General features: G+C 50.7%; 1 protein-coding gene across 4 annotated transcripts in view; it reads right to left on the bottom strand.

Annotated features, from left to right (window-relative positions):
- Positions 1-15,000, bottom strand: part of myo18ab (myosin XVIIIA b) — a 125,989-nt gene that overhangs the window by 50,470 nt on the left and 60,519 nt on the right. For all 4 annotated transcript variants that reach the window (XM_064303243.1, XM_064303242.1, XM_064303241.1 and 1 more), the window contains 11 exons: positions 14,903-14,966; positions 14,425-14,569; positions 9,422-9,595; positions 9,243-9,333; positions 8,106-8,298; positions 7,255-7,341; positions 3,193-3,334; positions 2,465-2,624; positions 1,747-1,933; positions 1,331-1,568; positions 842-951 (listed from right to left, as the gene is read on the bottom strand). In XM_064303243.1, coding sequence (XP_064159313.1) covers positions 842-951; positions 1,331-1,568; positions 1,747-1,933; positions 2,465-2,624; positions 3,193-3,334; positions 7,255-7,341; positions 8,106-8,298; positions 9,243-9,333; positions 9,422-9,595; positions 14,425-14,569; positions 14,903-14,966 — 1,591 coding nt within the window. The remainder of the gene's footprint in view (positions 1-841; positions 952-1,330; positions 1,569-1,746; positions 1,934-2,464; positions 2,625-3,192; positions 3,335-7,254; positions 7,342-8,105; positions 8,299-9,242; positions 9,334-9,421; positions 9,596-14,424; positions 14,570-14,902; positions 14,967-15,000) is intronic.

The raw sequence follows: 15,000 nt of genomic DNA on the forward strand, positions 1-15,000 counted from the left end.
CATGCTCTTGCTCCCTCTCCCTCCTGTGGACTCTGAGGCCATCAAGGACACTCCCAAAACGCTACGAGACATTCCGGAACTCTACAGGACATTCGGAGACTCAACGAGACATTCCGGAACTCTACAGGACATTCCGAAACTCTACAGGATAATCTGAGTCTCGAGAACGATCTGAGACACTCTGGGATACTCCATGACTTTAAGGCACCCTGAAACCCCCCAGGACACACAACAAACTCCCAGAGAATCCAAGATGCTCACAGACACGCAAGTGCTTTTTAAGAAGCTGAGACTCACAGATAAAAAGATACCCATGAAATATTCCTTGAGGAACCTTCGAGACTTGAGATTCTCAGAGACACTCACAGATGTTTTTGAGTCGCTCAAAGGACTCACACGCTCCTAGATGTTTGAGACACAAAGCCTCCTCCTTACTGGCTCCCCAATGGCGGAACGACCCGGCCACATCAGTCAGGTCAGCAGTCCCTCCCCACCCTCCCGCGTAACCTGAAAACCCACCCGTTCAGGAAATACCTCACCCCCCATTCTCCATCCTGATTCCCTTTCCCCTCTGCAACAACTTCTCCAATCTAACCTATATTTACCTACCCCAACAAAAAAAGCAATCTCCACCATCCCTTACTCATTAATTCCAGGGACAAAGGATTACCCATCGCCACTGTGTTACGGCCTGACCATTTCGCTCTCATTAACTGCTACTTAGAATGCCCTCGGTGATTTAGGAATCTAGGCCTCCTCCTTGTGCACTAATTGTAAGTCGCTCTGGATAACGGCGTCAACCTGAAACGCGAAACGTGAAGGCCCTGAGGGAGGCACTCACCCGTTTCTCGTCCGTCACTACGTAGTCACGGCCGTGCTTCTTGGTCAGGTGCGGGGCCAGGACGTCGAAACGTCGGCGGAACTCAGAGAAGACCAGGTGATCGGGATAACCTTGGGAAAAGCAGAAGGGCAGATTGGTTTCACCGATAATGCCTCTCTCTACGACTGACTCTACTGGAAAACTGCAGTAGTTTTTGGTGAGCTATGAATATGTTTGTCACCCCATTCACAAAAATGTGGAACTGTGTGTACATCTGTCTAAATGTGCATAAGTTCAATTCACCAACTTTTAGCAATTAATGTCATTTAGTTTATAGTGGTGGAGAAATTTGAGTAACCATGGAGGTTTCTGTAAAAATTGATAACAGAAGGCCACTTCATCTTATTTATGCCAAGCACAAGAACATGTATGATTTACTGAGATTAACTTCAGCTCCATCCCATGGACTACATTACCCAGCATCCTCGCTGGTCCAAACGGAGCCCTCACCTTGTCTGTAGATGCGGAGAGCGTCCAGAAGCCTGGAGCCGCGGAGCTGGGCCCGGAGCAGGGACACGTCCAGCTGCATGAGGCCCGGGTCGCAGTCCCCACCGTGGGACTCTCCGTCTCCAGGGCGGGGGGAGTGGCCCCCCAGCACCCGAACTTCCCCTCCCAGGCCCTCTGCTTTGGGCAGGAGGCAGTGCACAAACTGGGCCCGGGACCGTCGCACTGTGTCTATCAGCGCATCCTGCGGGAGAGGAGAAACTTAGAGACACGCCGCACGCGCACACACACACACACACACACACACACACACACACACACACACACACACACACTCACCACTACACTCACCACACCACAACTCAGACACACACACACACACACTCTCAGACACACACACACACACACACACACACACTCACCACTTGCAGTTTGATCTGGATGCAGTTGGATTTCTTCTTCACGGCAGCCACCCCGGTGGTGAAGGTCTTCCTCATGCTGGTGGCCCGTCGCAGGGTGAGCTGGGACCCCCCCTCCAGCCCGGCGATGGAGCCCGACAGGACCGTGGCCCCGCCCGTGCGCCCCGCGAACAGGCTGCTGATGTTCTTCCTGCGGGGCGACGGAGGGGAACGCGCTCAGAGGCCGCTGGACCGGGGTGCCGTTTGTTTTCACCTTAAAATCACCAGCCTGGACAGGTACGTCATTTACAGCCAAGGCCCACCTTATCTGTGAGCCGACTGGCCACGTAAACAGCGGTGTGCGAGCTGATTGGCTGTGTGGACAGTGGTGCGCGCATCGATTGGCTGTGTGGACAGCAGTGTGCAAGCCGATTAGTTGTGTGCACAACAGTGTGCGAGCTGATTGGCTGTGGGGACAGCGGTGTGCAAGCCGATTAGTTGTGTGGACAACAGTGTGTGAGTCGATTGGCTGTGGGGACAGCGGTGTCTGAGCTGATTGGCTGTGGGGACAGTAATGTTCAAGCTGACTGGCAGTGTGGACAGCGGTGTGTGAGCCTATTGGCTGTGGGGACAGCGGTGTGTGAGCCTGTTGGCTGTGGGGACAGCGGTGTGTGAGCCTATTGGCTGTGGGGACAGCGGTGTATGAGCTGACTGGCTGTGGGGACAGCGCACCGCCCCTTACTTCTGGGAATCCTGCAGTAGGCTGGCTGCGTTCAGGGAGGCGGGGTTCTGTTTGGCGTGGTTCAGCCAGCCCCGCGCGTCATACTCCACCCAGTCCGTCCCGTTGCAGTGCCCCAACAGGAAGTGATTCGGCTTCTCGCTCTTCAGAAGCAGGGCGTGGCCTAGGTCAAGGAGGGCGGGACAGGAAGTGACATGGTCATCATTAGCACCTACAATATCAACACCATAAAGCAATTCCCCATGGTACAGAATGTCTATTGCCACAACACCACTCACTGAATTATCAGAAAATGCATCAGATTGGAACAGTTTGGCTTCCAAAGCTGAATATATAAATGAATGTGGAAGGGTCAACAGCAGGGGTGCCTGATTCTGCACCTGGAGATCCACCATCCTGTAAGTTTTCATTTCAACCCCAATTTGGCACACCTGACTTCACTAATTAGCAGCTCAACAAGATCTCCAGCTGTTGAATGAGATGTGCTTTGTTCAGGTTGGAGAGAAAACCTACAAGACAGCAGAACTCCAGGAACAGGATTTGGCAGCCCTGGTAGTCTCAGGTTTTGTTCTGTTATGAGCAGTGATGTGTCGGAGCAGAGTTTTGACCTCTCTGAGAGGTGGGGTTGGTTTTGTTCTCTTATTAGCTGTGATGTGTCAGAGCAGAGTTTTGACCTGTCTGGAGGGGTGGGGTGGGGGTGGGGTGGGGGTGGGGGGGGTGATGATGCTCACCCTTGCTGTCGTTCTCGGTCGGCCCGTAGTAGCCGAAGAGCCGTTCCAGCAGAGTCTCCTCCGATCCCCCTGGCAACAGCGCCTCCTCCTCCATCAGCCATAGCAACCCCCGCGATTCATCAGATCGGGAGAGGGTCCGCACCTAACACACACACACACACACACACACACACACGCGCGCACACACACACACCCATTATCATTTTTGTATTGTTATTTGCAACGGTTACTGTTCAGAAGCAGGCTATTTGATAAAACTGTTTCCGTAGCCAATTTACAATCACCGTAGAATGCGCCCAATCAGCATCCGGGATGGAAACGGCCCGTTTTATAAGCACACTGCAGTCACAGCACAGTACGGCTCTGCCAGTACAGTCTGCTAGCACAAACGTGCTAACAGCCCGAGGGAGGCTACCTCACACAGACACACTGACCACCGCCTGCCCCCAGCACACACGCACCCCCAACACACACTGACCACCACCTGCCCCCAGCACACACGCACCCCCAACACACACTGACCACCACCTGCCCCCGCACACACGCACCCCCAACACACACTGACCACCACCTGCCCCAGCACACACGCACCCCAACACCACTGACCACCACCTGTCCCCAGCACACACGCACCCCAACACACTCTGACCACCACCTGTCCCCAGCACACACGCACCCCAACACACTCTGACCACCACCTGTCCCCAGCACACACGCACCCCAACACACACTGACCACCACCTGCCCCCAGCACACACGCACCCCCAACACACACTGACCACCACCTGCCCCCAGCACACACGCACCCCCAACACACACTGACCACCACCTGCCCCCACAACACGCACCCCCAACACACACTGACCACCACCTGCCCCCAGCCACACCACCCCCAACACACACTGACCACCACCTGTCCCCAGCACACACGCACCCCAACACACTCTGACCACCACCTGTCCCAGCACACACGCACCCCCAACACACACTGACCACCACCTGTCCCCAGCACACACGCACCCCCAACACACTCTGACCACCACCTGTCCCCAGCACACACGCACCCCCAACACACTCTGACCACCACCTGTCCCCAGCACACACGCACCCCCAACACACTCTGACCACACTCTGAACACACACTGAGCGCACACTGAACACACACTGAACACACACTGAACACACACTGAACGCACACTGAACACACACTGAATGCACACTGAACGCACACTGAACACACACTGAACGCACTCTAAAAACACTCTATGAGCATGCCACACCAGCAGTGAAGCCTGCAGAGTTATCGCATGTTCCTTTCAGCTCTTGACAAACGCAGCGCAGCAGGCCTGTCCTCTGTAGAGGCCTGGCCACGCCCGGATTGGGCCCGTCCTTCGCGCGGTCAGCCGCAGTCCGCGCACGTCCTCGCGGCGCACTAACGGGTACCAGCCGAAACCCGCCGGACCCTCGCCGGGCGTCCGTCACTCACCGTCTACTCAACGCACCCTCAAAAACACAGCGCGAGGTTTATGTAATCCGAGCAGGTGTGGGGTTCAAAAATAATTATCCATGAAAAAAACAGAAGAAGCCATTAGCCACAGCTCCCCCCCATCACGCCTAATATTAAAACCAGAGCCACAGGAGCATTCTTAAACCCCACACTACTCTCCACTTAAGGTATTAACGGCACTAAGAGCCGTTCCTCTGTTATCCTTTTATATTACCGAGCGACACACTTTGAGATTGCCCAATAATGACTCAGCGGTATAAACACTGTCCAATCACGGCGGTCGGCTGCGAACCGCTAACGCGCCGTGGTTTAGCCCCGCCCCCGGAGACGGCTCCGCCCCTTCCGTCACCGGCGCCGAACGGACGCTAACTGTTTAAACTCGTTCGTTGATTTAACTGTTCTCCGGCGTATTCTCCCATTCGAACGTTCGTGCGATCTCTACACATCTGGGCACGACAGAAATTCTTTTAACCCGCAAAAACGGAACGCGTATTCATGAGGAGACGTGAAAGGCCAAAGCCAGCACGCGCACTCTTAAATTATCAGTTTATTTTATCGTTAGATATTCTGCTTGTCCGGTATTCATTATTGGGTAGCTACGGAAGTTCATACAGAAAATACGTGCACATAGGATTTCATAGACACCTGTCTATCAATGAATCAGTCTTAATCTACTGTATTGCTAAAGGTTTCGTTTTGAATTATGGACATGAACCTGGAGCTACCTGGAGTCTTAAACAACACGATCACAGTCACCACTATCCACTCACACCTGTAATGAACCGTAATTCAGGAGACAGACCACTGCAAAACAATGTTTGACAGTTTGAAGGAGGGCTGTGGATCCCATAATAAGCAGCGGCGCCAACACGGTCTCCGCTCAGCGCTAACGCTTACTTTCGTCTCTTTATTAAAAATGCATGAAGGCTTTTCCCTGTCGGCTGTTTGTGGTTTTGGAGCTAGCCCGGCAAACTGCTCCGGAACAGTGCGAAAAGTGTGAAAACGTGACGCGCTCCTCGTCCAAATCTCTCGAAACGCGACGCGCTCATCGTCCAAATCTCTCGAAACGTGACGCGCTCATCGTCCAAATCTCTCGAAACGTGACGCGCTCATCGTCCAAATCTCTCGAAACGTGACGCGCTCCTCATCCAAATCTGTCACACCCCCCCCCCTCCTTCTCTCACACCTGCCCCCACTCATCTCGGACACCCCGGTGTTTGGAAACTGCCGGAACCAAACCAAAAAATGATTTCTAATTTGTGCCACACGGTGCCCTCTAAAACAGGAGTCCGTCCTTTCGGTTTTTGCTGATGGTAATGAATCACACAAAATAATTATTTTTTTTAACACTGCGCACACAAAATAGTTTTTAAGGCGACCGCCCACAAACGAGGGCAACCGTTACACAACAGAGCGAGAAAAAACAAATCTAATTAGGCTATGATCTCATTAATAGCTGTGATATTAGCCTAATTACCAAACCAAGTGTTTAGAACTGCGTTCAAACAAAGGAAAACCAAACAAATAATCACTAACATTGCTCAAACTAGCTTTCCACTAACACCGCTCAAACTAGCTTTCCACTAACACCGCTCAAACTAGCTTTCCACTGACACCGCTCAAACTAGCTTTCCACTAACACCGCTCAAACTAGCTTTCCAGGGAGTGCATCTCATAGATAATAATCTATACACTGCCTCCACGGGCCAACTGTCCACTGAATGCCTCCATGTTGATTAGTGGAGGGAACAAAACAAGCCACAGTTGTTTGGTACAGGCCTCCAACCAGACGACTGTAGTTTGAAGCATCTAACCAGACACTGGTTGTTGTGCTGGTCCATGGCCTAAACTCTCACACATAAGATGGATCAGTCATGTGTAAAACTTTACACATGACTCATCCACTTAACCAAACTTTATTTATAACCAGGATAACCCTCTCAAGGAGATGAAGCATCTTGCTTTTAAGGGAGAGGTTTCCGGGTCGAACCCTCCCCATGCCAGGCTGGTGCAGGTGCTGGTGCTGGTCACCGAAGGAGAGAGGGAGTCGGTCAAGGTTACTTCCCCGTCCCATCGCTCGACACCGCGCCCTCCAAAATAGAAGTTTCTGGACAGCCGTTGAACAATTTGTCAACAGCTCTGAGTGAGAGCGTCAGCTCCCAATTAAAATGCATTATGCCAACGCAACTGCGCCCAAAGGCTGGTCATCCACAGGAAAAAACCAGCTTTCCCTCTGCTGTGCTGTGTGTGGATACATTTTACTGGCCATTGGAAAACAGTACACACACACACACAGACACACACACACACACACACACACACACACAGACACACCCATATACACAGATACACACACACACACACACACACACACCCATATACACAGATACACACACACACACACACACACACACACACACACACCCATATACACAGATACACACACACACACACACACACACACACCCATATACACAGATACACACACACACACACACACACACACACACACGAGCAGGGAGTGCTAAAGAACAGGAATGAAAACATCCTCTTACCAGTGCTTGTGTAGAGGCCTGGTCTACAGCGGCCACAGACAGAGATGAGCTGGAGTCCAAGTCGTCTAACGCCAGGTCTATGTTTTCCTAAAGGGGAACAGAGGGTTTTGTTAGCTTCAAAGCTATGTTTTAACCCAAGGGCTTCCTGGTTTGTGAGATTAAGCGGTCACTTCAGTGTTTCCTTTGACACTTAATTTTTCCAGTTATCAAATATATTTTTCTTTTGATTTCAGGGAGGGGGCTTTCAGAAATGAAAGTCCAGACCCTTTTTTGGGAAATTGTTGTGACTTTCTGTTCATAGAATTGCTGTTCTGATTCAGTTTGACATCACTGAGATCTTAAATGGCACACACACACACTAAAAATACACTGATTACTGCGGACAGGCGAAGGGGAACGCATCTCATTTGTAATAATGACAAAGAACCGCAAAACCATGACATACTACACTACAGCATCACACCACTGTAATTGCAGACACACAGCTATATGGTGGGGGGGGGGGGGTCGTGGCTACTCGAAGCTGGAGGAGGTGTTTCCTCACCGCCTCCCAGAAGGTTTGACATAAAGAGGCTGCATTTATCAAAGTCCGCGGGGACATCCCAGCATGCTCGAGGTCGAGGTCTCCATGGTTACCACGTTAATCCAGGCGGGGTGTTGGGCAAAGGGAGCGAGGATTAGTGTCCATAACTGGGGGGGTTTGACTGGTGTGAGTGACAGGTGACAGGCCCATTCATGAGAAGAGAAGGAACTGTGTGAGATACTGACTCTGATGATAGATGTGTGTGTGTGTGTGTGTGTGTGTGTATGAGTGTACGTGTGTGTGTGTGTGTATGTGTGTGCTACCGTACCTCCTTGTATCTCTCCAGCTCCTGGACGAAGGTGCGCTCGTGGAAGAGCGTCTGCAGCCGCTCCTGGGTGTAGTTGTGGCACAGCTCCTCGAAGGTGGCGGCGCGCTCACACTGGGCCAGACGCGGGTTCTGGAAGCCCGGAGTGTCCACGATCAGCAGCGAGCACAGAGAGTGCTGACTGGACTTCAGAGCACTGTGAGAGAGATCAGTCACAGACACAGAGAGAGAGAGATCAGACTAGACTTCAGAGCACTGTGAGAGAGATCAGTCACAGACACAGAGAGAGAGAGATCAGACTAGACTTCAGAGCACTGTGAGAGAGATCAGTCACAGACAAAAAGAGAAAGAGATCAGACTAGACTTCAGAGCACTGTGAGAGTGATCAGTCACAGACAGAGAGAGAGAGAGATCAGAATAGACTTCAGAGCACTATGAGAGAGGTCAGTCACAGACAGAGATCAGACTGGACTTCAGAGCACTGTGAGAGAGATCAGTCACAAACACAGAGAGAGAGAGATCAGAATAGACTTCAGAGCACTGTGAGAGATCAGTCACAGACAGAGAGAGAGAGAGAGAGATATTTTTAAATATGTCATGCCAATAAAGCATTTGAATTTGAATTTGAGAGAGAGATCAGAATAGACTTCAGAGCACTATGAGAGAGGTCAGTCACAGACAGAGATCAGACTCGACTGCAGAGCACTGTGAGAGCGATCAGTCACAGACAGAGAGGGAGCGACAGAGATCAGACTGGATTTCAGAGTACAAGGACACACAGTCAGTGAGAGAAAACAAGAGACTTTCAGCAAAGGAAAAAAAACGGACTAATTTCTACTTCCAGTATATGGTCAAATTCATTTAAAAAATGTACGTCTCTTTGTAACTTTGTTACATGGAAGTAAGAAACTGTACCGCCATCCTTTTGAAAGGGAATCATTCTAATTTGTATGAAGACTCTTCCATGCTAGTAGTTTTCTTAATGCATGGAGTTGGGAGTTAACAACACAACAACACTGTTGCCTATTAAAGTTTCTCGTCTGCTTCACCCAGAGGTCTGCTCCCTGTGACTCTGGGTGTGGTGTCCCTGTCTTACGGGTATGAATATTCATGAGGTGGGCGGAGTCTGTGCAGACTGACCGGTTGAGTAGGGAGATGACCAGGGTGAAGAGCTCCGAGTACAGCCCTGCAGCCATGGCCTCCAGACACTCCAGAGCTGTGATCTTGGGCCCTGCGACAGGAAACAGGAAACGCATCACAGTGCACATACACAGCCTTCCTGACGTGCAAGCAAACGTGGACTGCCATACCGCCCCTACCTGAGCCGTCCGCCGAGCTGCCGTCGTCCAGGGTCTGCCGGAAGGAGGTTGACCTCTGGAGGGCGCCCTTGGGCTGGTGTTTGAAGATGGAGGAGGAGAGCTCCTCCAGCGTGCAGCCCAGGAGGTACGCCGCCTTCTGTGCCCACTCATGGCGGGCAAACTGCCTGCGGCCGGCTGCAGGAGACAGTACCACACTGCCGTCAGCTCCCAGCATGCAACACAGCACCGCCATCAGCTCCCAGAATGCAACACCACCGTGAGCTCCGAGCATGCAACACCACACCACTGTCAGCTCACAGCATGCAACACCACACCACCGTCAGCTCCCAGAATGCAACACCACACCACCGTCAGCTCCCAGCATGCAACACACCACCGTCAGCTCCCAGCATGCAACACAACACCACTGTTAGCTCCCAGCATGCAACAGGACAGTGCCAGAGCAAAGAGTCAGCGACAATGCCGTGAATGTCTAACGACATCCTCCAGGACACATTTTTACCAAATTAAAACGGTTTTTTATGCAGGAAAATCTATGACCGTACAGAAATATGAATATTTTAAATTTAAGTAGAGAAATCGACTCGCTCAGAAGAAATACACAAACAAATCCTCTTCTGCCCTTGGTAACTCCCCATAAGAAACCAGCCTGCTAAACGGATACTGTATGTGTTGACTGGTGTGGGCATTTGGACAAATATAAGATAAAAACTATAGCTGTCTTGTCTACCATCTTGTCTAACTACTGCACCTACTACAGTAACATAATTGTGCACAATCTAAGTTATATTTTGCACAGCACAGTAAAAACATCTTACCAAGTAAACACCAGCCCATCACTTTAAACACTGCAATTAAACTCCCATAGGGCTGTACACTGAGGGAAGCTGTCAAGGATTCACTTACTATTCTCGTCACATACTTGTGCCGTATTCTTCTGATGTCTTAGCCTCTATTTAAAAGCTAAGCCCATCTGACACTAATATACTCGAAACACCTGAAACACATTGTCCTTTTCGTGAAGATGAGAGCATTAGCAGACCTCTTTATAATTTCGCTTTTTGCGGATAATAAAAGTTAATAGTTTTCCCGAAATCTGCGATCAGTCTCGGGGACCCTGAAGGGGAGGGGTAATCGCTCCTTATCCACCCGCCACTCACCACCTCCGGGCCGCGCGCCCAGGCGGCCGTCGTGAGAACAGCGCTAAAACGGTTTATCGCGCGGTGATCTCTGACAGCTACAGACTATCTTTACACCGTCAGACAGTCAGAGATTCCGTGTTTCACTACCGGCAGTTTATTTGATGATAATGGTTGCCATGACGAAATCATGATTTGGGGGGGGGTAGTCAGGGGTAAAGGGGGGCAGGGTATCATGACAATGATACTGCCAGGCTCTATGACAACCTCTTTAGTAATTAATTAACCGTGTTAACCGAAATTCATAGAAATTCAAAGAAAATATCATTACTGCACGGGCAGAAAGGGTGTTGGGTTCTTCGCTCGTTTCATTTTTAAACGAAACGCGGAGAGAGGAAGTTTTCTTTTCCTCCGTTCGGAAGGAGCGACGGTGACGTCACATTTCTTTTGCGCGCGCCGCCCTGCAGGGGCACAGCAGCGAATGGCGGTAAATAACAGGGACGGGTGACTTTAAGAACGCCCCCACCCCCCCACCACCCCCCTTATCTCTGCCATGGGACAGTGCACTGTTATGAATCCATAAAACAATAAGTATAATAAGAGTATAAAAGAATACTACTTCTAAAGAAGATGGAAAGAAAAGAAGAAAGAAAAACACAATAAAAATGCAAATGAGCGAATATGGCAGTAACGATAAAGGTCTTACAAAGACACTGAGAAGTGAGTGAGACACTCAAAGAGAGAGATTTTTACCTTCGTCTGCCTCTGCAAGACAGAGCAGCGTGCAACACACAGGCAAAAAACAGAGGTTAGAGGAGGAAGAGGAGGTTGGAAGACGAAGAGGGGGTTGGAAGAGGAAGAGGAGGTTGAAAGAGGAAGAGGGGGTTGGAAGAGGAAGAGGAGGTTGAAAGAGGAAGAGGAGGTTAGAAGAGGAGGTTGAAAGAGGAAAGGGAGTTGGAAGAGGAAGAGGAGGTTGAAAGAGGAAGAGGAGATTGAAAGAGGAAAGGGGGTTGGAAGAGGAAGAGGAGGTTGGAAGAGGAGGAGGGGGTTAGAAGAGGAGGTTGGAAGAGGAGGAGGGGGATAGAAGAGGAGGTTGAAAGAGGAAAAGGAGGCTGAAAGAGGAAGAGGAGGTTAGAAGAGGAGGTTGGAAGAGGTAGAGGAGGTAGGAAGAGGAGGCTGAAAGAGGAAGAGGAGGTTAGAAGAGGAGGTTGGAAGAGGTAGAGGAGGTAGGAAGAGGAGGCTGAAAGAGGAAGAGGAGGTTGAAAGAGGAAGAGGGCGTTGGAAGAGGTAGAGGAGGTTGAAAGAGGAAGAAGGCTTTGGAAGAGGAAGAGGTGGTTGTATGAGGATGGTTAACAGCTGTCATTTATCAGCTCAGACCAGGCAGCTGGGCCGGTGAGAGCAGAGCACACTCGCCCACTCAAACAATTAAACTCCGGTCGCTAAGAGAGCGCCGCGGTCATGTGACCGAGCGCTCGCCGGGTAGAAGGTGCGCTTTCAGGCGAGCGGCGCTGAAGTGCAGAAACCGGCGAGCTTCGTTAGCGCCCGCTCCGCGAAGGGCTGGAGATTTAATTGCTCGCTTGATGGCTGAAGGTTTTAATGAAGCCCTTTGTGTCCGCGCCCCCCAACAAACCGCCACCTCAAACGCCGTGAACGTGTCCGTCAGAGCCAGTCCCCCCCCCTTTCAGCTGCCGTTGTGTCTAAGAACACAAAAGCCCACAGCGTGCACATATTAGCTTTCCCATCAGTCAAGCATCGGAGCGAAGGTAGGGAAAGCCAACATCGCCCCCTGCTGGCACACACACGCAAGCTGCAGCAGTGAATAAAAATCTAAATGCTCTACTGCAGGGGCGGCCAATCTCATCCGAAATGGGCCGGTGTGGGCGCAGGTTTTTGCTGTGGACCCCAGCACTTATACACCTGATTCTATTTATCAACATCTTGATTGAAGGCCATGTTCGGTGAAATAGTTAAATCGGGTGTTGTGGTGCTGGGATAAAACAAAAACCTGAACCTGCGCCGGTCCTTCTGATTTTTCTTCCATCTTCCTACCTTTTAGTGTGCTTTGAAATGCCATTTTGTGAAATACAGGGGTGCAGACGAACGATAACCACACGTGTGGCATTGCGTGTAGAGAACAGGGACAGGCCCACCCCTGTGCGTGTTTTTGCCTCCGTGCACATTCACACACGTGCAAGTAGTCGACAAAAGTATTCGGAAAGTCGGTAGACGTGCGTGTGCTCGTCGGAGACGAGCCAAAACTGCGGTAAACAGCTCCGGTAGGGAAAAAAAACACAAATATACATATGCACGCGTTCAAACCAGCAAGGAGACGGAGCGTTCCGGAACCCGGGGCGATTAAAGGTTCATTACCGCGCCGGTATGCGTTCGAAACGGCAGCGGGGCAGAGCAACACGGCGGGCTCTGAATAAACACGCAGGGCAGGGACACATCCGTCTTCATTAGAGCGCGAGGTGCGTGCCCAGGCAGCGCAGCCGCAAACACTCAAACAGATCTGAAGAACTCCGCCAGCCGCCGCAAATTAAAGCGCTTTGGATGTCAGCTCCTTATTTGCGACGTGCGCAGATGGCGTTTCATTGGTCCTCTTTGTTCTTAATTAATTACTCCGCGCCTCTGCTTGTTCATATGTTTGGATTCTCTTTTTAATTAACTGACTGCGGAATGAGAAGACACTTTTTTTCTAATTCGATTTACGGTGCCCCATTACAATTTACCGGAGCGCGCGTATCAGCAGGAAAACACGCGCGCGTAAAAGCGAGATTTAATAACCGGGTGATGGAATGAAAACATCTTTGGCCCCTCGCCCTCGCAGCGGCGTTCAGGTGGGTGTCCTCCGGGCTGTTTTCGTTCTGAACTGCGGTCCACTCTGAGCGATAGGCTGCGGCTAACATGCGTTACATTGCATTACATTTATTTAGCAGACGCTTTTATCCAAAGCGACGTACATGCAGCGCGACGAACTCGAAACAAAAACAGACCAAAGCGAACGGGTGCTCAAAATCTGCTCGCGTGAAAAAACACAAATAAACGAACTGACAACGAAAGGACGCGGCGAAGTTGTGTACAAGGCGTTTTGGTTCTTTATTTGTTTTTTTGGATTTGATTTCATTCGATACCACTATCACATTTGAAATTAGAACCACTGTACATATTAGAATGCGCCGCCCCTTCACTGTTTAATGGAATAATGTCCTATCATATATATTTTTATTTTTATTTTATATGGTTGTAGTCTCAGCTAGGTCTCAAATATAAATGACCCTATAAGCCTCAAATGGATTTTAAAAGTAATATTTTTACAAAATACAGCTGTGGAGATATTTCAACATAAAAATATTTAATCCAACCACAGATTCTCTGGGCCCACAAAACACCCAGCATATTCTAAGCCAGGTTCGTTTTCAAAGGGGGGGGGGGGGGGGTACAAGCAGGAACGTTGTCCCGAGCCCTGGAGGAGGGGGGCCTAACGATCTGTGGACTTGTGGAAAATAATATTGCCCCAGGTCCAGGAATAATATAATAACGTAATTTCGCCCAAAAACTTCCCCCAGCAGCCCTGTTCCTAGCGCTGGAAGGCCCGTGTACTTTGTTTTTTTAGCAAAAACATTCCAGTTTGGGGCATCTTCTGAAAGTTAACTAAATCGGCAGGACAGTAATGTCACTGCACTGCTCTGCACCGAATTATAACCCCGGAAATGTCTGGTCTTACCACTTGGAAACGTCCCGTATTTGGGAGGCAAAGAGGACAACGGGAACACAGGAACCGAGTACCTGGCGAGTCCAATAAAGACTGGCCTGTGACCTCTGACCTTTGCGGGTGGGAGGGTGGGGGGGGGGGAGGCTCACCTTTTGTGGCCCCGGCGGCTCCTAGGTGGTAGATGGCCCCCAGGATGAGCCAGAGGGCCTTCTGCTCCTCCCCCGACATGCCCAGGACCTTCAGAGCCGCCTGCAGCTTGGCGAACTGCTGAGACGCCTTCTGCTTGTCCTCAGGCTGTGGAGCAGGGTCAGGGGTCAGGGGTCAGGGGTCAGCTGTGTGTCTGTGTCTGAGCCACAACAGTGAATAGAGCTATACCATTCATACACATGTACACACACACACACACACACACGCGCAAATACACAACACACACATCACGCACCACACAAACACATGACACCATCACACACACATGTACACACGACACATCACACACCACCACACACATGTACACACGACACATGCACACACACCACAACACCACCACACACCACACACACACACACACACACACACACACACACACACGTGTGCACATATGCATATTGCACAGCTCTCAGGGGTTACCTTGGACTGGGGCAGGATTCCGAACACACTGTTCTCAGCAAAGTGGTTAAAATGCAACTCTGTCCTGCAGGGACCAATAGACAAAGAGCACGGGTCAC

Source organism: Anguilla rostrata, chromosome 12 (assembly GCF_018555375.3).
Source record: "Anguilla rostrata isolate EN2019 chromosome 12, ASM1855537v3, whole genome shotgun sequence".
Lineage (NCBI taxonomy): Eukaryota > Metazoa > Chordata > Actinopteri > Anguilliformes > Anguillidae > Anguilla > Anguilla rostrata.